We start from the raw sequence: 25,580 nt of genomic DNA, 5'->3' as shown, positions 1-25,580 counted from the left end.
ATTCAAAGCGCATGGGTCACAAACGCATTCATACCATAAAACATATGAGTGTCGTACTACGGGCCCTATTTATAGCGGTGTACAAAGTGTCCTATGAACCGTCCACACGCTACTGAATCGACGTAGGCTAGCGAGAGTGGCGTGCAATCGTGCGTATATTTACTACAGAAGGGGAATTCGGGGAGGTTGGGTGTGCTTCCCCCTGCCTCCCCTTTCGAGCCGAGTTCCGTCGCGATCGAAGCGCACCCACATTGAGCGTAGTGGTTGCCGCATTCGGGCGCAGTTCTCTCAAAATAGAAAAATATCGTAATGGAGTTAAAAGGCAAGGTTGCTTTGATAACCGGCGCCGCGGCCGGCATCGGTCTCGCTTACAGTGAGGAGTTGTTGAAGCAAGGAGCTAAGGTAAGTCGCGTTCAATACGACACTAATACATTACTCATCTTAAGTTCAAGGTAAAAGGTTCAACTAGGTTGGAAAGCAGCCAAAACGATGCGTATCTCGTATATAATTTATCCACGCACTAAGTTCTTGATGTATAAAAAAAAGATGTCAAGTATCTTCACTTGCGGCAGCCTATTATTGTATTGATTTTTGCACCGCCTCGGTCGTTGATTCTTTTCATTTATGTTTACCTATTTTTATGAAGCATTGTAATTTATAACCCTTGTCTGCGCATTGCTCTGTGTAACTAGATTCTTACAAGCCACCGTAAATCTGAAAAGAGTCGCCACACCTTATCTTAAATCTAGATATTCTTAACAGATAAAAGAGAAATATTAATTATAATTATGTAGTGGAAGTTCGGGAAAAGCAGACACCTTAACGTTTACAGTTTATGGAAAGACAAATAAAACTGTAATTGTATATTTTTAGTTTTTAATATTATAATCAATAAAAATAACTGTACTGTACTGTATCAATAAAAATACAATACATTTCTTGAAAATGTAAACATTTATATAATATTGGTATATGCATCGCGTACCGCTTTGCCCAACTGATCGGGTAAAGTGGAAAGGATCATTGAGCAAATAAATATAGTAAATAAATTAATTAAACAGTCAACAACAGTCGGGACCTATTAAATAATGTAGAAGAAAATCATTCTATCTAATACAAGATTTTTTTTACTTTATGCAGTCGGGTTTTTTATTTGTTTAATTAATTTATTTATTTCACACTTTTTAGTGACGATAGATGGTTAATTTCGGATTTATTTATTACGTTTATTGCAAAGTACGATAATTTATACGTTCAACCGAGATTAAGCAAATATTCAAAAAATTCTACGGAACGCTCGGTGGTCCGATTTTTACAATATAGACTAAATATTTCATTTAGTCTATTTTATAGCTTCAATTCACAAACCTGCTCGCACCTATAGTCATCCGCCTCGCGTATTTTGTATAGACAACTAATAAATAACGTTTTTCTAATTGTAGTTTTTTTAAAACATGGCCATGATATACAATTTTAGAATCCTCACAAAAAGCTCTTGAATTTGATACCCATATTGCAATATTAGAAAAAAAACATATTTGCCCATATTGCAATATTAGTATTATGCAGATTGAGTGACGACCTCTCCTCCAAACATGTCTTATACTATTTGGTACCAATATGGATCAGCTGTTAAAAAAAAACATTAGTGATAATTCTGGTCGTGTCACTGAAATAAAATGATACAACCGGAATATTCTTCATACCGTGTATTTCTTGTGTCTCTATTGCATACATGAATCGATTGGATGAAATCACCAATTCTTGACTATAGATTTTAATTTAATCTTCACTACGTGTCTAAAATGTAAGTTTTAACTATTTTACAATGTTTGAACATTTTAAAATCTTTACTTTCATACTAAATATGGATCTACTTTGCCGTTACTTTGACCAATTTGCGCTTTGACCAATAGGTCTAGTAGGAAAATTTTAAACCTAATTTTAGGTAACCTAAAATCAAATCCAGACATAACATTTCAAAGAAACTGACAGTATTTTAGCATTAAATTTTGCACTATTAGGATATAATCAAGTAAAACTATAACACCACATTTACATGAGTAGTTCGAATATTCTTACCTTGAATTATCTTAATAAGGAACCTCTGTTCTGATATTTTTTTTTTCTAAAACGACTGGTAACGGCGCGGCATAGCTGTTCATTTATGATTGAAGGGTAAAGGAGGAACCACACCACATGACATACGACGATAGTAGTGGAAGACATGGTTCTGAATTAATTGAAGGTATTCACTTTGCCCACTGTGTCCACATTGCCCGGGCTTACCCTAAACGAAATTTTTGGAGAAGAAACTCCATTCTCGAGAAATTATTTAGATTGATACCTAAATAGATTATAGAGTTAGGATAATGCTATTAGGTATCGAATAATTGGACAATCCCCAGCTTGGGGTATTGGAAAACTATGTTTTTTTTATAGAGAAATGTTTTGAACTTTATTTATCGTTTATCAGCTTTTAACCAATTTTAATTTTAAAATATTTTGTATAAAAAGAATATCAGTGTTATTAGGTACAGATCCTATCTGGTTGCCACTTACGATAAATGTAGGTAGGTACCTAAATTGCTTATTCGTGCTGCTTGGTTTATGCAGAAAGGTATGTAATAACCTACAAGTACATACACATATGGGTACCTACTGGGCTACTACTGGCCGGCCAATCTAGTATTGAACGATTAGAGTGCTTTCAAATTGAACTGTGCGATTGGATGTGTACATAATGTACTCTCAATTCAAAGAGATTTATTTATATACCTACTATAGCTCCATTATCTACATAACCGGCCAAGTATTGATTCACATATTGCCTCTAAATTAATTGACCACGACCAACGAGGATTCTAGTGAAAAAATTGCAAACGGTTGATCATCCCTGCAACCAGTGGCGTAGCGTGCCTTGCCCTGTGACGTGCCAAAATTAGTTAAGGGGCCCAAAAAGATTTGTAACAAAAGAAACAAAAATGTTTGCTTAAAATAAAGGATGCAAAGATTAAGTTCATCACACATATCTTTTGGGCGCACGTTTAACCCGGGAAAAAGAGAAGGCAGTTTTTATGTAGGTATTTATTTCTCCAGAATTAGAAAGCACCAGATTAAGTAAGATTGTGGATTAAGTATATTTTACTAATTTTTGTTTTCACACGTAAGGGGCCCCTGTAGTCCGATGGGCCCGTATCATTGATACGGCTGACATGGCGGTAGTTACGCCCCTGCCTACAACTTCCCACTATTTTTGAGTACAGAATTCTAAAAAATGCGAAATGCATTTGCGATTATAGCAACGGTTTCGAGCTCAAAAAGACAAAATATATACCTACTTACTTATCTTCGTTTTAGATCTTACAAGTTTTAGTAAATTGGTTAATCGCAAGAGACTGCGACGGCCAGATCTCCGTCATTTTGTACCTCCCCTTCTTCTCCTCCCCCAAGATACATAGAAGATAAACGGAGTCATGAAAAAATGTAACCAGCTAAATTGTTTACTGCTTTTTTTCCATTCTCGTGGGAATACGGGATAAAATATATATAGCCTATCTTACTTCCTAATAATGAAGCTTTCCAAAGGTAAAACATATTTTTCACTACTCTTGCTCAAAAACACCACTCCACGGCGGGGCAAAACAAGCATTTCAGCAACAAGTAATTTTGTTTTTTTAATTTTTCTCTGTTACGAGTACCTACTACTGGTAGCCTACTATAAAACGAAAAAGGTTTCATTCGTAAATAGAATCATCATACTCGTAGGTGGGTAAGAGTACTTAAGTAAGGCCCTGATTGTTTTATTATATTAATTTACTAAATGTTGTTAGTGTTAAATTTTGAAATACAAATTAAGAAAAAGTTTGTTTATGCGGATGTCAAGGAGACGCGTGACGTTTTTTTTTTATGGGTTGCACCAGCTTCACACGCTGCTTGTGCTTGTAAAGACTCATTCTGGATCATCTTTATTCTGTGGGTTTGTGATAAAACTGAATTTCATATGAACTTTCGCTAGTTAGTCATCTAAATTTTAAATACCCGAGTGTGCCAGAGAGAATGCCTATTTGTATGACACTCCGCATTCGTCATACTTTATAACGTTGCATGTTGCAGGTATCATTATGCGATATTGATTCTGAAATCGGAGAGCAGGTAGCAGACGAGCTCGGCGTGAAGTACGGTCGGAAAAATGTATTATTCTGCCTGTGTGACGTCACCGACTACCCGCAGTATGAAGGTGAGGACTATAGAGTTACAGACGTCTGGCATACATACACAATCATAGCGTTCGAATTAAATTAGTCATCGGAGCTTTTATTTCTAAAAAAAAAACAGTAAATTTATTAGTAACGTGATCTATACTTTACGTAATCTATACCTACTTAAAATAAATCTGTAGAGAGGTCAATTCTGTATATGAAATATATTTCCAAAATAACTATCAGGGGGTGATTAGTGATCGATACTGATGCCAAAAATGCAATCAGAAAAATTTTTGTCTGTCTGTATGTTTGTTATAGAAACAAAAACTACTCGACGGATTTTATTTTTATGGACTTTTATCCTCCTGCTATCAAGTTAGTCCGCTTCCATCTTAGATTGCATCAGCACTTACCATCAGGTGCGATTGTAGTCCAGTAACTTGTAAATAATAAAAAAAAAGTATATTCTTATAAGAATTTTAATTTTCAGAGGCGTTTGAAATGACGATAAAAGTGTTCAATCGACTCGACATAGTCATCAACAACGCTGGTGTCATGAATGATAGATTTTGGGAACTCGAAGTCGATGTCAATTTGGTAAGTATCTATCAAACAACTATGTATCTAGTACCTACCTACTACATAGTAGTACATCCGAATCACCCTAACAAACAAATAATAATAATTATAATCGATAATCTGGTTAAAGCCGAAAAGGAAAAAGTATCAAAATACTTGGACCTTGCTCACGAGATTACCGCCATGTGGAATTTTGAGTCAACTATTATTATTCCGATAGTTGTTTCAGTCAATGATTTTATAGCGAAAAGCTTCGACCAACATCTTAAGAAGCTTTCGCTTAACTGTTGGATCAAGGGTCGGATACAGAAGGCAGTGATTTTTGAGACGGCGCGTATTGTGAGGAGGTTCCTCACTCTAGAGCCCTGACCGCCGGTTACTTGGGCACTCAAATGTCCCGCAGTGGGAGGGTTGATTTTTTGTATAAATTTTTAGTGTTGTATTTTATATTGGCATTGTTAAAAATAAAAAAAAGAACTAATAAATAAATGAGAGAATTATAAATGGATTCGCTTTGTATTCTGTAATCATATACCTACCCTATAATCGCTCCAGGCGCCAAATCCTAGAGAGCGCCTTAATGATAATCCTACTCAACTCAACCATAGACGGTACTGCGCCTGATATTCAATTGGTGACCCCAGAAAGGTCGAAATCTTTGCGTTCCATTCTTAATTTACACTCATAATTTGGTATAGGTATCTACATATTAGGAACAAACAGGAGAGGCGCCATAATTGGATCTCGCTCCATTTTAAAATTTACTTCGGAATCCGAATACGAAGGAAAGCATGACGTTATATGTTGTTAGTTCATGATGGTTATTTCAGAATGGAGTAATTCGCGGTACACTGCTGGCTTATCGGTTCATGGGGAAGGACCGCGGCGGACAAGGCGGCACCATCGTCAACACGGCGTCCACCGCCTTCGCCAGGCCGCAGGTGTCGACGCCGATCTACACCGCCACCAATTATGCTGTCGTCGGTCTCACGAGGTCGTACGGGGTAAGATGTTACGACAAACTTACGAGCCATGGATTTTTCTGGGATAAAATGTCAATGTTAATCTAGAGTAGGTACTCAGTGGCGTGCACAAAGATTTTAACTAGGGTATGCACTATACGTACAAAATAGAATATTCCTTCCTCTAGGAGTCTTTATAGGGTAGGCAGTGCATTTTTGCATTTATGAAGTGCACGCCACTGTAGGTACTATTCTAAATTTCAGCTAAATAAGTTCAGTACGAGTAATTTTGCGTGAAAGAGTAACAAACATTACATTACTATTTGAATGCCGTAGCAACTAAAAGACATGGGCTTACCTAGTTTAAGGGTCAGGGACGTCATTGCAATTTGTGTAATGAGTTTTTTCAAATAAACAATTCTTATTCTAACTTCACACCATTGCGTAAGTCAAGCAAACAATAACTAAAGTTTTACCGGACGTCATGCCGGCAGCGCTGCAGGCATATGGGTGTATAGGATTATGGGGGGCTAACTTAACACTATCCAATACCTGTTTTATTTTTATCTATGTAAGCTTAGTTTGTGGGTAGGTACTTCTACATAATATCTTCCTACTTTTATGGTGAAGACACCTATCATTCAGCTCGGAAATGTTTGTCTTTAAAACACTAATACTTTAAATTATTTACAAATGAAAAAAAACAATCCAGCATATTAAAACATGTCTAATGGATTCAGTGGCCGTGATAGCCCAGTGGATATGACTTCTGCCTCCAATTCCGAAGGGTGTGGGTTCGAATCCGGTCCGGGGTATGCACCACCAACTTTTCAGTTGTGTTCATTTTAAGAAATTAAATATCACATGTCTCTAACGGTGAAAGAAAAACATCGTGAGGAAACCTGCATACCGAATTTTCTTAATTCTCTGCGTGTGTGAAGTCTACCAATTCGCATTAGGCCAGCGTGGTGGACTATCGGCCTAACCCCTCTCGTTCTAAGAGGAGACTCGAGCTCAACAGCGAGTCCAATATGGGTTGATAATGATGATGATGAATGGGTTCAGTAAAAAATAATATGATGTAATATTTCCAGGACCAATACCACGTAAACCTGACCGGCGTAAGGAGTATAGCGCTTTGCCCCGGTCTCACGGACACTGGGCTCGTGAAGGAGATCCGCAAGCAGCTCATGTCGTCCGACTACGAAGCTGCCTGGCAGAGGGACAACGCTAACTGTAAAGCGCAGAGGTACGTAGTGATTTTTTTCATTTAATCTTCACTCGTAGACAAAACTAATGAATACTTAAGATCATATCTATTACCTACATATTATTCTGGGAACCGCATTTAGACACCAGTGCCGGATTAAGGTTACTTGATGCCCTAAGCAATGTTCCACTGTAGGCCCTCCTATCCTTAAGTGAAAAGTATTATTTAATGATAATTAATTTATGTTAAAACAGTAATATATACATGATATAATATATATATGTATATATATTTGAAATGGGCTTTTTACGACCTTTTATTTGATACCCATAGTAATAAGGTAAAAAAAACTTATTCAACCCCCGCCTTTTTTTCATTTACGGACGCCATTTTGAAAATGTATATAGCCTGTCACTACCACAGTTCTGATAAACTCAATGACACCTTACATGTCAAAATCCGTCAAGCGGTTTGGGCTGTAGGACGTGCCAAAGAAATTACCTACCTACCCACATACAAATACATACATAGACACATACCCACATACAAACATACATCCGTCCGATCTTAACCTACGCTAGTGTAGTGTTTGCCCACCGTCCCAAAGCGACCCTTAGGCCGCTTCAAACCCTACAGAATCGTTATCTGCGTCAAATCACGGGCGCGCCGTGGTTCTTACGCAATAAGACCTCCATAGAGATCTAGAATTACCGACAATAGCTAAGTACATGAAACAGCTCTCTCAAAACTATTTCGACAGAGCTGCCATCCATCCCAACCAACTAGTGGTTGAGGTCTGTAATTACACTCCCAACCTAAACGCTAACTGCAAGCAGAGGCGTCCCAAGAACGTCCTTTACGATCCAGACGATGACATAACAACCGACAATGCTTCCCAGGCAACACAATCACAAGCTACACAGCGTCTTCGCCGGCGAAGACGAGGTCCCCGATATCTAACGTCACCCGGACGTGGGTTTTCTAACTCACGATCTTGGGGGCGTCCGGACTGATTCACTCAGGTCCCGGTTACCTCCTCCAGAATGGCCCTCTAAGCCGTGGTCCTAGTCTCATAGGAGACGCCCTTAGAGAGCCGTTCCGTCCTCTAGAAATCTGTTCTGGGTATCGCGAGGGTCGGGTGGATTTTTTCGTACTCGTAGGAAGAGTTGATAGTGTTCATTTGTTATACGCATAGATATTGAATTTCATCACGAAGTTGGTGTTATTGGATTCACACAAGACAAAAATAAATAGGCATCTTCAGTCTTCACTTACCATACCATACCAGCTGAGAGAGTGATCACGCTCCATCTTATTTTTCTTAGCTATGTGTAAACCTCGCCTTGTTAAGTTCAACTTTGTTTCTGTTAATAATAAACATTTTGGTTGCAGCGCCGAACACGTGGCTAGGACTCTCATCGACGTTCTGATGAAGGCTCAAAGCGGATCAGTCTGGATAGTGGAGAACGGACAGCCGCCGAGGGAGTGGCGCGGCTAAACCTGCACTATCCAAGCAGACTTGAGGGTTCATTCACACATATCAATCACATCAAAATTATTGTCCTTTACAAGTTTATGGTTTACACACAATAACATAGTCAATAAAGTAAGTTACAGTTGCCTAAGAAAGTAATATTGCCGTGAAGGCTGCCTAAAGAAATAATATTGACTGTGTACAACTCAGTGAGTTGTACTCTTACCCTTGAGTAAAACCTTGCCATACTATATAGTCAATATCGACACTAAATGGCCAATAGACGCGCGGAAAATCAAATCCCATAAATCTCTTTAGATATTATTTTTTTTCCTCCGGGGAGCCCAGAGTTAGATTGTGGAATAAATTTTACTAATTTTTGCTTTTACACTTGTGAGGCCGTACAGACTACTTTAGTACTTTAGTCGAGTATGAACAACTTTTGTATTTACTGCCTAAAAATCGTTCGTACTCGACTAAAATACTAAAGTAGTCCGAACTAGGCCTAAGGGCCCCGTATTATTACTACGGCTGGGACGGCGATAGCTACGCCCCTGTCTAAAATTTAAAGACTAATTGACGTGCTTGATATGAGTAAATAAACCCTTATAATATTGCTGTCTTTTTGCATTATTATTTCCTACTTAATGTCTTAGCTTGGTAGGCATGTTATATTGAATCGTTAAGTTAAAATGGTGTAATTTGTTTTGTTAAAAGCTTTCATGTATTGAGGCGAGCCAAGTTATGTTTATTTTTAATATAGTACGTAGGCAATATTATTTATTAGATTGATTGTATTAGGCACTAAGAAAAAGAGTTTTGCCTCCCTCTTTATTTTTTTTTATATATATAGATACTTCTCAGATAAATGAATAAAAACTGAAGAAGACAATATGTATAATCACAATCTAAAACCTAAGTAAATAATAGTTTTTGACTTTTATTTTTGGGTAAAATGAAACTGTTATATGTATATTGTTAGAAAAATCTTTCGATAAATGCTCATAAAAAGCCCCTTATATGGCAAAATAATCTACTAATTAAGGCTCAAAACATTTACGATTATAAGCACATGCTGAATTAATATTTGAATAAGCATACTTACTTATAACGGCTTACCTGTGTACAGAGGCATAGCTTAATTTTTGCATATAAAATGGCGATTATGATTTCTACGAAAAGCAAAGAAAGCTACTTTCCTCAGCAGCCCCTGATCCTGAGTCACACAAAGAAAATCGAAGTATATTCAAATGAGTTATGCCTCTTTACCTACTGTCTTTAGGGTGCATTCCAATTAGCCATCATGACACACGTGACATTGACAAATTCAAATCATGGGTTTTTAGTAATCTAATAGTCTCAGTTCCCTGTTAGAAACGAACTTCACCCATTGATTGATTGATTGATTGATTGACAAAATTGACATTACCGAATCTGGAGGCTAATTTGAAGATACCCCTTATATTCTTTCATAAGATATTTTTAAATAAATAATTATATAATAAGATGTGGTTGTGTAAATATTTTCTTCTCGTAGCGATAGTAATTTAAGAGCGGTATTTATATTTTATACAATGTTTTATAAAGTGTAATATAAATTAAAATCGTAAGCGCTTCTATCGGTCGACACCTTAAGAGTTGATCTGCAGGGTTACTATGTATCACAGTGTACCACTCATATAATGAGTCACTACATCGTTTTTCATCGTATTTTCAGAATCATGGTCACATACACACACAACATAATTATTTCATCGAAATGATCTTGACTACGGCATTTTACATCAAATGGCAATGTTTTTTTGTTTTACGATCATCTAAATGTTCATATACACGGCGACCGCCGCCGAGAGTCGACTGCAGTCGACGACGCCGTTACCTACCACAGAGACGTCGCCGATTGCAGTCGACTGCCGTTGGCTGCCGCAGAGACGTCACTGATTGCAGTCGACTGCGGTCGTCGGTAGAGTTCCCCTCGTGTAAATGAACCTTAACATAATTATTTCAACGAAATAACGCAAAAAAACGGTTTTTCGTTGAAATACTTACTAACTTCCTACTACCAATTCTATATTACTGCCACTTTATGTAAAATGAAGATACTTTGTCATTTCATTGAAAGTACAATGTTAGATGATAATAAACGAAAATATGTTGAAAAACGATGTAGCGACTCATTATTTGAATGGTACACCGAATTACATAATAACCCTGCTGTACTGTATGATGTATCCCTTTCGAGTGATGTATGTGACGTAACGGTAAATGACTTGTATGAATGTTGTAGAAATGTTAGAATTTGACAAATCCATACAAAGTCAATATCTAGATCGTTTCTTCAATACATAACACCGATACACTTTGTTGTATGGAGTTGTCAAATCATAACTTTGCGTTAACTCGAGTATGTAATGCGTAATTACTTGATATTACGTAATATGATAAAATAAAAAGTTTTGTGCTTTTAATGTAAGTTACGAATGTCAGACATTATGTATGAATTTGTTGTACTCATAATTATTATTAGTTAGTAATTTCAAGGTCTCTATTGATGAAGTATCAATTTTCGTAGAGATCTACACTTTTTATACCTTCTCCTATATACCTTTATGACTACCTGAATACCTTGCATGTAGTGTTCAATTTTTATAACACAACATTTTTATAATATACTCATAAAATGCATTGATTTTATTTGCTTTTTTCGAAGGTGATTTTTATATTTAACTCAATTTACTGTCTCAACCCCTATAGTGATCTTCAAATCAACCCTTATCTAGATAGGAAATGCCCCAAAGAGTAGCATATAGACAGAGGTCAGTTTTTTAGGTTTCCGAACGTACGTACGTACAAAAACGGAACCATTATTTTACAATGCAATGCGTTCTGTACTATTTTTTGTAAGAACTTTCATGTACTCATATATTATAGTTAAAATCTCCACTAGAATTTGCGATTATGATGAGAAAAAACTGAATCCAATTACGTAAATATACGCGCAAATACGCAACTTTATTGCTACATAATTTTCAATGGTATTTGGAAACCAATTTTTATCGTGGTCTTGAAAAAATATGGCAAAACTTATAAGTCAGATTCTAGTATATACAACTGTATTGTATTATGTATCAGAAAAACACATAATTACTAGAAAAATCCATAGCATTTTCACCAGTGGAGAGATTTTGTATGTTTTATAAACATTTTGTACTTATGTTGATTCCTATTATCGCCATGTACGTTTTGTACCAGCTTTAAGTTTTTCATTTGCAATAAAAACTACTATAAAAGTAAAATAAAAAGATGTTTTAATCAAATAGTTGTCTGGAAGATTTGTAGTAAATGTATATTATAGTTCTTTAATACAATTGCCAGGTACTGTTTTTGAGTGATTTTACAAATATATCTTATTTGTCACAAAATTTATTATATCCACACATTATATCAAAGGGACGTTTAGACGATTAAGATTTTTTTTTTATAACGTACTTTACACAGTTCACAGTTTGATATGAGAAAGAAAAGTCCCTTTTACAACAAATACACTAAAAATTTGTGTGATCTACCATACACATCGGCGTAGCTCACTTGTGGGGGGTAATCGCGCAACGCAACATCAGTAACCTGGCTACTTTTACATCTTCTCAAACAGATTCATTTAATGCATCCATTACAATCACTTAACTTGAACTACAATAGGCGATATGCGATCGCAATTCGGCTGCGCAATTACCACCCTGGCAGTAAATCCTCATAGCAGCCGCAAGCCTATACAATATAAACAAATCTTCGTACTACAATCCGATACACAACCGTGACCGCCAGAGGATCCGCGCCAGCAGTCCTACTATCACATTTAATTACTCTACAACTAACAATAATTGAAAAAAAAAAACAGTCAATAAAATCACAATAAGTCGTAGATTTTAATTTTACTTCAATTTCGAGCTGAAACACGTCGAGCAGTTGATAAACTGATTAAGCGCACGCTGATATACTACCGACCAAGAATGAGCCACAAATGTGACCATGAACACAGTTTTGAAGCATTACTGACAATCTTTTTTTTTAATAAACAACGATGCAGTTATGCTTAAACTCAAGGGAACTAATTCATTCAATATCCCTCTTTTTAATTTCTAGCATCAGTCCTCAGCCAACTTAGATAAAATAATCTGAGAACAAGCTGAGAATAACAGCCATTTTGGATTTAATTCCTCTTTTACAGAGAGGAATGAGGTTACCATCATTACCAGAGAACTGAGAAGTCATTAAAAATGCCTCCAGAGGACTGATTCAAAGTGGCCAAGTGTCCGATGTCTACGCGTGCCCTAATTTTATTCTATATAGAACCGATACCCGCCCGGCAAAAACAAACCAACCAGCTCAATAGTATTTCTATAAGCTCATTATACACTATCATCTAGTAGGACTGCTGTTACAACGTCCAATGTGTCATTGTTAATCAAATTAAACCGTCACAGACAGCCCATCATGTAAAACTGTCAAGTTTAAAGCAATACAAGTTGCGTATAGTACTACGATAGTACAGGAGCAAGTATTACAAAATGCACAACAAATAATACAAATCTAATATATCGCTAAACCGATTATAATCGGTGGCCTGTGTAAATGCTCATTTAGTTTAAAAGGACGAATTTAAATTGATATAAACATCCGATATATGTCCCTCTAATTTACACTTATATTGTTTATTCAATATAAAGATGGGTTTAGTGGCTAATTCGCCTCTCAAGTAATGTAATAATATCACAATGACACATTGGAAACAACAACAAAAAAAATATTATAATAAATCTACCTCTCGTTAATTTTACAATAGGCACAAGTGCGCGTTATAGAGAGGATATACAAGTTTCGTTCGGATGTAACATATTCATATAAATAAACGTATTTTTTTTTTTAATTACACAATTGCAGGGCTCCCTAACCGATTTTTCTTTTTACTTTTTCAAAGGCAACAATAATCGTAATGATAAACTTGCGACAACCTTTATCACAGAATTCAGCCTGACATCATACTAAATCAATAATGTTAATCAACTTTTTTCATACATCCTCCATAATGTGAAATTCTGAACTTAAAAGACAATCAACTTACTTCATTGAATAATAATTAAACTATTTAATAACTAGAGCTTCCCAAAAAATTGGTTGATTAATGACACAGATATGGATTTAGCTAGATATCTTATTAGCCATTCACCCAAATGTGTCCGCAAAATTGGTGCCAAGAGCTTTCGTTATAATTTAGTAGTTTTTGAATCAATTTCACTTATGAGTGTCAATTTAAATTATTTAGTTTACTTTTTAGAAGAAGAACATAAAGAAATACTTCATTACACACAAACATATATAAATATGTAAAACAAGAAAAATGGATAATATAAATTAATAATTAGTGTGCGAAGGCTGCTTTATTTCTATAAGCAATCTCTACCAGGTAACCCCTGACAAGAGGACTTGCGAAGAAAGAGCGGGTGGGTGCATTATATGTATATACATATATCATATTTGTAAAACAATAAAATAAACATACAAATACCTCAGTTATTATTTTAAATTACGATATTAGGTTGTATACACAGAAAACATACGACACACACAAATTTCAACTAATGAATGAACAAGCCACGTCTAAATTCAAGTCTGTGACATCAACCTTAGAAATAAAATTCGAGGCCATACATAATTTAATTGTATCTTTTCCCAAATTAATTTTCATAAAATTCAATATACAAAATATCTCAAGAATATTTGCATTTCAAACACCAAGACTGATACAATGAATGCTATCTAATATACACTTGATCTTGAACTAAATAAATAGTTTTAAAAGATATTTAGAAATTGGGATCTATGGGATTCGAAAAAAGTCAAATAACATTATTAAATTAGTTGTAAAATGAAAATATTTTATACACATATGCTGATCAGCATTATTCGGCACATAAAAGCCGAAGCAACCGAGCAGCGATTCAAGCAAAAAATAGCACATACTCAGTTATTTTAACATAATTGGAAGTGATTCACAAAAGAATCTAGTTTTGCCGATCAGCAAAATTGGAACCTATACATCATAAATCAATGCCAATTTGTACATGTGTATAGAACACTGTCTACATCAAAGATTTTCTACTATTAGTTATGTTACACGCCTACAAAATCACTGCAAACAGTGATCCGAATTCAGCTACTCAACTAAGCGCACACATGCACAATTTTGTGTTTATGTATATATATAGTTTTTACACTTCTTGAACACACATCTTGACATTGTAGACAATATTTAGGTATAATTGAAATAACTTTCGTTGTTTACATTGCGACTAAATGAAATTAAGGCAATTAGCCACTTATGATCGGCTCAGTTTCGACTTGCTTGTAACATATCTATACTACAAAATCTTTGGTTTACATAGATGTCGGCTCGTGATATCATAAATAGGTTGTCAGCAGTTCCAAAAACACTGAACAATCAGCCTACTGTACACTTAAAATCTTCTGTACGAAGAAACACACCCTCCGTGGGGAATTTCCAACTGTCACCTTCCATTATATTGGATACCAAACACTGTCACACCAAAGCAATGTCCATCACATAATTCCTTGCCGAGTTAATTCTTCCCACGTTACAGATTTTAAACAATTTATTACAAACTTTCATTTTTTTATTTTTATAAACCAGCCATACACTTTTCTGTTACTTATTCATTTGTGATTAAGTCCTTGCGATAATAAATTAAGATTCACTGCTTGCTTCATCACGTCACTTATCCACCTCCTACTTTGCTGAAAATTAAACAAAAATTTTTGTTAATCTTTTATTATCTCTATAACAGATCTGGGCATACCATATCACCATGCGGGTGCCAGGTCAATTGTGTGGCAGAGAAAATATCAAAGCAGAGCCTAGGATTTGTGACCGAGGTCTAGGGTTAAGTTTCGTCAGCCTCTGTGGTGCAGTGGTATGTGTGGTGGATCTACATGACGGAGGTCCTGGGTTTGTTCCTATGCTGGGCCTATTGAGGTTTTCTTGATTGGTTCAGGTTTGGCTGGTGGGAGGCTTTGGCCGTGGCTAGATACCATCCTACCGGCAAAGACAAGCGATTTAGCGTTTCATTACGGTGTTGTGTAGAAACCGAAAGGGGTGTGGATTTTCATTGCGTTCTTAATAAGTTAGCTTGCTTCATTCCTAGATTGCATCATTACTTACCATCAGGTAAGATTGTAGTAAAGGGAAACTTGTAAAGAAAAAAAAAGCTTCTTCATAAAAAATTATCACTCCCCTTCTCTGTTCATATTATGTTATTCTCCCTGCCCAATTTGCTACCTGCGGCGCATGTTGTAATAACGGGCGCTTAGTTATTTACCTGCAGCAGAGACGGGTTGCGGCTGGGCGGGTTGTTGTTGCGGTGCGGAGGCGTTGTTGTTGCGGCGCATGTTGTTGTTGTTGCCCATGTTGTTGTTGGGCCGGCCGCGGCCGCCGCGCATCGGCCTCCAGCTGGGGAAGTAAGACATACTGCCCTCTAAGTTATGGTTACTGTTCTGGCACATTAACATCTATACTAATAATAAACAGAGTTAAAGTTTGTGGTGTTGTAGAAAGTAAAGTCTGGATCTACTATACCAATTATGAAATTTATTTTATAAAACACTGCTAGTGTTATAAAATGACCCGGTCAAGCTTGGCTTAGACATATGTGCACTTATCCCTACCCTAGTGCTACCCGAGAAGCCTAAAGGTAGCATGTAAAAAGCCTCGTGCCCAAAAAACCGATATATACTTAGATGCATATCAAAATATTGTAATAAGAATTTCATCATATGCTTGCAAATTCATTTTCAGAAAGTGTGTTTCCTTCGCAAATCGATTAACACATAGGCTACCTTTGATCCCGGAAAAAATCCATAGTTTCCGCGGGATTTATGAAATACTGAATTCCACGCGGACGAAGTCGCGCGCGTCCGCTAGTTTACTATATATGTACTATTATATACCCTCATCAGTTATTTAGTTGTCTAATATGTCAAATAAAAGTAATAATTAACTGTATTAGATTGTCTTTGATCATCATGGTTTCCTAGGTTTTGTATGAAAAATTCAACTAGACAATCTATATTTTATATTTGCAGTATGTCACTGTGAACATTATCATTTATTTCTCATCACTAATGAATAACAAATGAGGGTATATATTTCTAATGCCGACAGGGCCGGCCCGTCCATACGACGAACGGAGCAGTCGCTCCAGGCGCCAAATCCTAGAGAGCGCCTAAATGATAATCCTAGTCAACCGTAGACGGTACTGCGCCTGATATTCAATTGGTCACCCCAGAGTATGGTCGAGATCTTTGCGTTCCATTCTTACTTTACACTCATAATTTGGTATAGGTATCTACATATTATTAGGAGCAAACAGGAGAGGCGCCATAATTGGATCTCGCTCCATTTAAAAATTAACTTCGGGACGGCGCTGAATGCCGGATGTTAGACCAAGAGCGATACATCCGAGGCCACTCACGGGTGGTGCGGCGCCATGTGCGGGTGCGGGTTGTGGTGCGCGGGCGGGTGGCGCCACGACGCGCGCGGACGCCACGCGCCGCGCCGCGCCGACGCCACGCCGAACGTCTCCGAGTTGAGCTTGCGCTCCGTCCGCCAGTCCGTCCGCTGGCTGCGCCCTTTCGACCTGAACACAAACAGTGACCATTGATCAATGAATGAATGAATGAATGAATGAATGAAATATACTTTATTGTACACCAAAACGAATAATAACAAGCAAGAAATTAACTTAAAAACTAATGTATGCGCGGTGGATTTACAAGACAGAGGTCCTGGGTTCGATCCCCAGCTGGGCAGATTGAGATTTTCTTAATTTGTCCAGGTCTGGCTGGTGGGAGGCTTCGGCCGTGGCTAGTTACCACCCTACCGGCAAAGACGTACCGCCAAGCGATTTAGCGTTCTGGTACGATGCCGTGTAGAAACCGAAAGGGGTGTGGATTTTCATCCTCCTCCTAACAAGTTAGCCCGCTTCCATCTTAGACTGCATCATCACTTACCATCAGGTGAGATTGTAGTCAAGGGCTAACTTGTAAATAATAAAAAATGTACAATTGGCGGCCTTATCGCTCGCTAATGAGCGATCTCTTCCAACCAATCGAAAAAGAAAATAAATACAAGGAGTAATGAATAATGAATAATGACGGAGAATGAATATTGATGATGATGATTGACAACCTCTCTGGAGTAGTTGGTAGTACGTATCGTGGTTCTCAACTTAAGACTAATTTACATAAAAACCTGCTTCGCTAGACGTTACTTTTGTTTCAAAGTATATATTGATCATATGTGATGTAGATCAATCTAATGTGAATGTGATTATAGAAACTGTCTCTGTAGTATCGATGTTTCATAGTTGTAACCGTGTTAATAGGTTAAAGAGCTCCGTAAAAATACCTTTTTGTGTAGTTGAATAGTGTAAAAAAACAGTCAATAACAAAGTATTATAAGCTTCACTAGCTAACTGGTAAGAGTGGTCAGACTCATCACCGAAGGGTGGTGGTTCAATCCCCACCCTGTTGGTCTATTGTCGTACCCACTCCTCTATATAGTAATAGTCTTTCCCGACTTGTTGGAGGGAATGGGAATATTGGTTATATCATTCTTTTTTTTTTTTAAAAATTAGACAATTTTGTTCAAAAATTTGGGTGCAATACTATGCGCAACGCGATGGACTCGTCACCTGCACGGCAAATCCATGGAAAGATATTTGTCTCTCCCCATATGTAATTAGTCTGAAAGTTCTCAACAGAGAGGTCCTGGTTTCGATACCTAGCATGGATTAATTTAGGATTTTATGTTTCCAAAATTAGCTCAGGTATGCAACTACCCTACCAGTAAGAGGTATCTTTGTTGAAATTTAGTGTTCCAGTACAATGATCTATGTTTCAAGATGAATATATGTAGATTGTAAAACTTGGGCACGAGGAATAATAACTCACTGTAATACAGTTTTATACTAGTTCAGGAGTTGTTGTAAATTGTACCTAGGCTTCACACATCTTTATATTGCAATAAAAAAAAAATGTATTTACTTCCTATTTATAGCTACTGTACTGTTAAAAATAATTTGTATATGTAATTTGTACATGTAAACATTCATCTGTATTAATATTAGTAAAGATTTAACTTAAGGTACACATTACATATTAACTGTAACACTTTTGTATAATAATAAATAAATAAAAAATAAAATGCTACATAGAAACTAACAGTCAGAGGCTGGGGATACTTTTTAATATAATTTTCAACTTTTAGGCACCTACTATTAAGGTCTTTAGTAACAATATAAACTGTTATCCATGTATAACAACAATTTGTAAGTATTAAAATGATTGTACCTCTCCACAGCCTCGCAAGAGATGTTGTCAAAGAAACTCTTCTTCTTGTCGTATCCAGTGAAGCCGTCATCCTCTACTTCCGCTTCACCTGCTCCTGTCTCATTGCCAGAGTCATCCTTCTTGTCAACTTCTGGGAAAGTTTCAGGTGTCGTACCCTACAACAAACAAAATAACATATGTACTGACATCTATATGATATAAATACAAAAGTATCCTTCTGTATGTTACCTTTTCACATCTAAATCGCTAAACTGATTTGTATGAAATTTATATTGAGCAACAGAACAGAATATAGGCCACTGTGACAACGATTTAATTTCTTTTAGTAAATATTAGAAATTTCATTTTTAACTTCAAATCAACTCTGAAGCCAGTAGAAATATTATTTATGCATGACTTAGACTAGCAAGTTAATGAATAATAACAATACAAATGAAAAATTACTTCAAAAAACAAGTAAGTAACCTTGGTAGGCCTAAAATCTCGTGAAAAAGAAAAAGACATAGCTTACCAATAGTGCCCAAACTGGAAATATCTCTGTTTCGTTGTGATGTAACGAAAGAAAGCAACCAATCCATTACCATTGGTCGACAAGTCATTTGTCTTCACGAGATTTGTCATGGCACACATTTTAGTACTGGTCGATGAAAAGAAATAAATTAAATTATGTCTTTGAACATTGTACCTATGTTTTATATATTATGTTGTGTTTGGGGTCCCCAAATCCAAGGTGCTGGAATAGTGACCCACTCCACAAAAATCATCGTGAATCGAACAACATCATTGAGTCAGGTATTTTCTGAATTCAGGCGTCTCAGGATTGTGATGTTTGGAAGTCCCTACAAAAGGATTATGTCCTGCAGTAGACGTCCATCGGCTGATATGATGACGTTGTACGTTTACATACCTCCAACACCTCAGGCTTAACGACTTCCCCGTCAGCAATTTTGGCCTTGGCAAGTTGAATGCGTAGCTCCTCAAACTCCGTGTTGGCCTGCTCGAAGTCATAGTCGTTGTCAAACTTCAGAGTATTCTTGTTCCTCGGCACGAAACCGCGACCGCGCCCGCGCGACCGCCCTCTCCAGCCTCCGCGGTTGTAGTTTTGCACTGCGTACAAATTATATTCATGTTGCAATCTATGTAATACGGTAGTTGACTCATATCAAATTTAATATAAACAATATTAATTTCGTGTAGTACATGCAATAAGGATCCGAAATACTTTGATATCAATTAATAAAAGTTAAGGATTTCTTACAAAACTTAATTTAAATATCACGAATTTTTTAATTTTCCAAACGTCAAAAACGCTGTCGTCCATTTTGTGACGTCACTAACACACAACAATTGTTAACTAATACTTTTGTGAAACGCTCTATTTGTATGGGATTTATTATAGTGACGTCATGAAACAGTTGAAATATAGACCGACAGGCGTTTTGGCTCATATTGTCAAAAACATATTTAAAACCAAAATATTCATGTCCACCACGTCTCAAAAAATATGAAAAAAAAGATTCAGTTCAGTAAAACGATAATGAACTATTTAAGACCATTTAAAAAAGTGTCAACTAGCCAATTGTAACATGTAGTCCTGCAAAATGTCCTGATTTCAGAATTTTAATAACAAAACCACAGCTAACTGTCTGTTGAACTCCATCATCCCATTGTAACAGTTCCGTCAAACTTATTAAGTACAACTAACTCACTTTCTACATGCTCACCGGGCTGGTGATTGTGGTGTTGGTTCTGGTGAGGGAGCTGATTCTGGTGAGGATGCTGATTCTGATGAGGATGCTGGTTCTGGTGGGGGTGCTGGTTCTGGTGGGGATGCTGGTTCTGATGGGGGTGCTGGTTCTGGTGTGGGTGTTGGTTCTGGTGAGGGTGCTGGTTCTGGTGAGGGTGCTGGTTCTGGTGAGCGTGTTGGTTCTGGTGCTGGTTCTGGTGGGGTTGCGGCGTGGGCATGGATCCGCTGCTCGCGCGCTGTCGGTTGCGCGAGGTGGGCCTCGCTCGAGACTGCGTGCCCGGCGCCTTGTTGCCGTTGCCGGTGCTAGTGCGGCGACTGTCGCGCTGCCCGGAACCGCTGGCCCCAGGTCCAGCCTGTTCATAGATTAATAATAACTTTATATACATTTTTCTTGGGTCATAATTGACCCACCTGACTGTAAGTGGAAAACCACCACCTATAAATGTATTACACAGTAAGGGAGATGCCACATGGTGTGGTGGAGACGTTTTGCCGCATCGCTGTACATAACGGCGCCGTGTGGTCCTTTATATATCATGTTTAAGAATGTCTCCTAAGAAAAATTTGGGTAAAATAATATAGAATTAAGTATTCCAGATGCCTTATGCTCTAAACCTACCTGAGTGCCTTGGTCAATTGTAGGGCTCTTCCTGTGGCCCACAGCAGCCGGGGTGCCAGAACGAGATGTGCTTTGCTGAGACCCTCCTCCAAGCAGATCGAGCATCGAACCTGAAGTAACAAAACATAATACATTGGTTTGATAATTAATTAAAATATAAAGGATAAGCTGAAGAATGAAAAGTGCAAAATTTAAGAATGACAGGTCAATATTTTAACCAGAAAAAGGTACAACCCAAGTAAAATATATTAATGCATTTATTTTATTACTTTATAGTTATAGTAAGAGTTACACATAATTTATATAATTAATGGAATGCATTAAAGGCAAGATTACAATTGCAATATTATCTATTACAAGTGGTAACTAAAGCCCATGCTCAAGTTTTAATGATAGTAGAAGTAATGAAGTATCAAGTTTATGATTATATTGCTATTATTAGAAGCAATAACTTTACAAGTTTAGAATATGGGATACCATGATGAAATTATAAAGAAAATACAAATAGGAAAAACTCAAAGCAATATTACATAAGGATGTCATGAATAATATGAAAGTGAACCATAATTTATGACAATGGCCTAAAATTAATAGTAGCTTTTAATTATCTGATTGTACACAACTAAATATTAATAAATTAAGAAAAGTCTAATCAATAGAACAACTATTACTTTTCCAAAGATTTTTTGAAGAAAGGATGTTTTTTTGAATTTGGTTTTTAAAATATTGTCAAGTATTAAATGGCTTTTCAAATTAAACAGTCAAACTATATTAATTATAGTGTTAATACTAGATAGTACAGAACTTTGCTAGGGATAGCAATACTGAATACCATAGTTTCCAATAATTTCATCTATTATCTTTAATACAATGTGAGAAACAAGTTGTAATATGATAGAAATGCACATATTTACAGTTCCGTGCTATGCCCACAGGATGCTGAAGCAACAGACCAAGGCATCATAATAATGTGCAGTTTGCGATTTTATAGAATGGTTAGTTATAATTTTATATTGTGTTAGTTTATACAACTATTGAAATAAAAATGTTAGGATTAGTTGTTATAAATGATCATACATTACATACATAATTCTTTTATTTTCTGTTGTGGATATCATACTATACATAAATGACATTTGTCAATTGATTTTATGTTTATTTTAATAATTTACAAAAAGTAGCCTATTTGGATCCTAATCTATACTAATATTATAATGGATTTGTGTCTTTTTTATACTTATAACAAATATATTAGGAGATATCAGGCTATTTCTTTATACTTTATTTGTACAGTACATCTTATGAAAAAACAACATGAGAATTTTATTAAAAATTTAAAAAAGATTAATTATACATTTAATGCCTAAATAAGAACTCAAACTTGACATTTCTTAAGTGCATGAATTTTGATTTGTTGATGGTTATTAATGAAAACTGAACTGCATTGAGAAATATATAAATAAAAATATAAATAATTTATACAATACTGTAAGAATTTATTGGAATATTATCATACTAATATTAATTTGTCTTATTTATTAATATTATCATATTAATAAATAAGACAATAAATATAATAATGTTAATAAATGAAAATAGACATAAATAGAATACATAAGAGCCCAAAGCAAGAATTTATGAATTCTTATGCAAATAAAAATTAAAAACAAAAATCGCAAGCGTGACATGTGCAGAAGAAGCCTTATATGTAAATGTTCAAACAAAAACCTTGGTCTTTCACTTGGTTGGCATGGTGTATCACTCCAGATCCGATAGGCGCAGTCACAGGCTGGGGCTGTGGGGTCAGGTCCACTGATGTTTGTGGGGATAACTCACTCGTCTTGCTGAGTTGAGGGTGCACACTTCCGGGGAAACCAGCCATTGGGTGATATTGGGGATACTGCGATTGCCCCACCACTGGATGGTTATATTGTCCCGCAAATTGCCCCTGTCCCCCACTCCCAAGCGACGGCGGGACCGACATCTGCACGATGGCCGGATCGTTTGGCAGAGAAGGCACATTCTTGAGAATTTGAATATCCTTGATGTCAGAGCCGCGGAATAGGATGTAATCATACACCTGGCTCTGAGGGGCCACAGGATACTGAGTCTCACGGTCCTCTGTGCCGAACGATCTCACTGTAAACAGATAACACTCATTAGATATAATTCATTATTGCATTCTGGAATGTATCGGTCAACCCAACCCAATAAATATTCATGTTTAAATAAGTACTTAAACATGAATATTTATTCTAGGGCTCAACTGGACCACTTGCCCTCCAAGTCAAACATTACTTTCTAACTGTTTGCTGAATAGTGGAAGAACAGATTTAAAATTGACAGACAAAAAAAAATTTCAAATGAGCACTTAATCATCTAAGGACATGTATTATTATTCTCCTATAAAAACCATAATGACTGTTTTTATTTTTTATTCTTTATAAGTTAGCCCTTGATGGTAAGTGATGATGCAATCGAAGATGGAAGCGAGCTAACGTGTTAGGCGTGGGATGAAAATTCACACCCATTTCGGCTTCTACATCACATACTGGAACACATAAATCGCTTGGCAGTTCATCTTTGCCAGTAGGCTGTTAACTAGCCCCAGCTGTAGCTTCCCACTAGCCAGACCTGGATCAATTAAGAAAACCTCAATCGGCCCATCTGAGGATCAAACCCAGAACTGTCTTGTAAATCCACTGTGCATGCCACTGCACCACTGAAGCTGTCAAACGATGCAACAATGTCAATCAAAATTATCTTTCTGCAAGCAACTATTGCATGTTTTTTGTTGGCTAACATTTTTTGTTTTACTGTCAACTTCCCAGCATACCCTACAGTGAAATTAATGTTTTCCCAATTAATTTTTGACCTTTTTGACATTATTATTCTAGTCTGGGATTAATATTCATATTAATGCTAATATTATTATAAATCTATACTAATATTATAAAGCTGTTTTTTTTTTATATTGTACTTGCTAAATTCAAGAACTTTGTTTTGTATAGGCTATCTAACATACAGGATTTTTTATGTGTGTTTCAACTGAAACCATCCAGCATATTAGAAGTTAAGTTCAAGACAATGAAAATACGAAAAAAAAATCATAGGGAAACTTAATTTCAAGGTGTAACAAAAATTTTCAAGGTTATAGTCGGAACATAGTGTTTTTATAGGTTATAGTTGAAACTTGTGTTTTTGACTACTTAACTTATGTTAATGTGTGTATGTATGTATGAATATGTACTGTGTTCGACATTGAGAAATTACAGTAAATACCGTATTAGAGTATGAGTTAGCAGGTGAGATTGAAATTATTTATCCAAGTATTGTCAGCTGTAATTGAAACCAGATTCTTACAAGATTAAAAATACAATAAACTAAATGTATAATATAGCAGCTGTAAGCTATCATATTTCGAACGCTTGAATTATCAAGTTACTGGACAGACAGCTGCAAAACAAAATAAAGCAAACAAATTAAATCCATTTAACAAAATTGCGTTGTGTGTAAACTTTGTACTCATAAAATATTCGTAAAACATGAATATAGAGCATATAATTCGACACAAAGTCGTCCCTGTTGTTTACAAGTATTAAATTGTTATCAACGTCATCAAAGTGAAACCGCGGCCACAAAGGCTAACAATTTCATACAATTTTGAGGGTAGATATAAATAATTAGGTAATTTCGTACAATACTTTCTAGAAAACACCCGTTAAGGACCTATATTTTATAAAGTGCACGTATACGACTAATCATGAAGGAAGCTATTTAGAGCCTTGAAAAAAATCTACCAGGACGTTAGGGAGTACAAGCGGGTTCAGAAAAAAATATGCACGTGAAAAATTTAGACATTATCTCAATAATACAATAGAAGAACTGTGTGAATTAGGAAATTCATCATTGGAAAATAACACCCAACAAGATAACAGCATCCATTTGTCAACTTACCGCTAGCTAAAGCGATGGTACATTCCTGAGGATCGACGGTGAAGAGTCGGCCTTCGTAACGGATGTCTGCTTTCGATATTAGGCTTATCTTGGAGCCCAATTCAGGCATTCCAGAACTCATAATGTCACTTTGTAAATAAACTGCCGATGACGAAGATTTTTAACGATATTTTCGCCCGCAAACCAACAGCCACCGATTAAAATGACTGAATTGAAGTTGGCAACAAGCGGAGCGTTTACAAACAGCTGAGTCTGTAGATTATAAAAACCGGTAATAACCGATAAATGAATTTTACCGATGTTCCGGTATAATTATATAAAAAGGGACACAAAGAAGCAGCATTTAGAATTTTGAAATGAAAATCAGCATTTATACAGGATTTATACAAATATATTGGATAG

At 36.3% G+C, this 25,580-nt stretch overlaps 2 protein-coding genes across 4 annotated transcripts; one reads left to right on the top strand and one right to left on the bottom strand.

Moving 5' to 3' along the window:
- Positions 1-192: 192 nt before the first annotated feature.
- On the top strand, positions 193-11,887 carry LOC112055062 (15-hydroxyprostaglandin dehydrogenase [NAD(+)]-like). The gene is made up of 6 exons (XM_024095049.2): positions 193-402; positions 4,117-4,240; positions 4,696-4,802; positions 5,615-5,788; positions 6,841-6,995; positions 8,349-11,887. Exons 1-6 carry the CDS (start codon positions 310-312, stop codon positions 8,452-8,454), a joined length of 759 nt encoding a protein of 252 aa, XP_023950817.1. The 5' UTR covers positions 193-309; the 3' UTR covers positions 8,455-11,887.
- On the bottom strand, positions 11,718-25,405 carry LOC112055061 (protein LSM14 homolog B). Of its 3 annotated transcripts, none has more exons than XM_052885746.1 (9): positions 25,179-25,405; positions 22,950-23,360; positions 21,222-21,331; positions 20,580-20,955; positions 19,763-19,962; positions 18,856-19,010; positions 16,977-17,141; positions 15,825-15,973; positions 11,718-15,243 (listed from the first exon to the last, which is right to left on the bottom strand). In XM_052885746.1, the coding sequence occupies exons 1-9, from the start codon at positions 25,297-25,299 to the stop codon at positions 15,236-15,238; spliced, it is 1,695 nt and encodes a 564-aa protein (XP_052741706.1). In that variant the 5' UTR covers positions 25,300-25,405; the 3' UTR covers positions 11,718-15,235. The 3 variants fall into 3 exon arrangements, with proteins under 3 accessions (XP_052741706.1, XP_052741705.1, XP_052741707.1); XM_052885745.1 differs by having other exon boundaries at positions 20,565-20,955; positions 25,179-25,404; XM_052885747.1 differs by having other exon boundaries at positions 20,565-20,955; positions 23,058-23,360; positions 25,179-25,403.
- Between the last annotated feature and the right edge of the window lie 175 nt (positions 25,406-25,580).

The sequence above is a fragment of the Bicyclus anynana genome, chromosome 15 (assembly GCF_947172395.1).
Source record: "Bicyclus anynana chromosome 15, ilBicAnyn1.1, whole genome shotgun sequence".
Lineage (NCBI taxonomy): Eukaryota > Metazoa > Arthropoda > Insecta > Lepidoptera > Nymphalidae > Bicyclus > Bicyclus anynana.
Note: the sequence above shows the minus strand (reverse complement) of the source record. Positions and strands in the feature narration are given on the sequence as shown.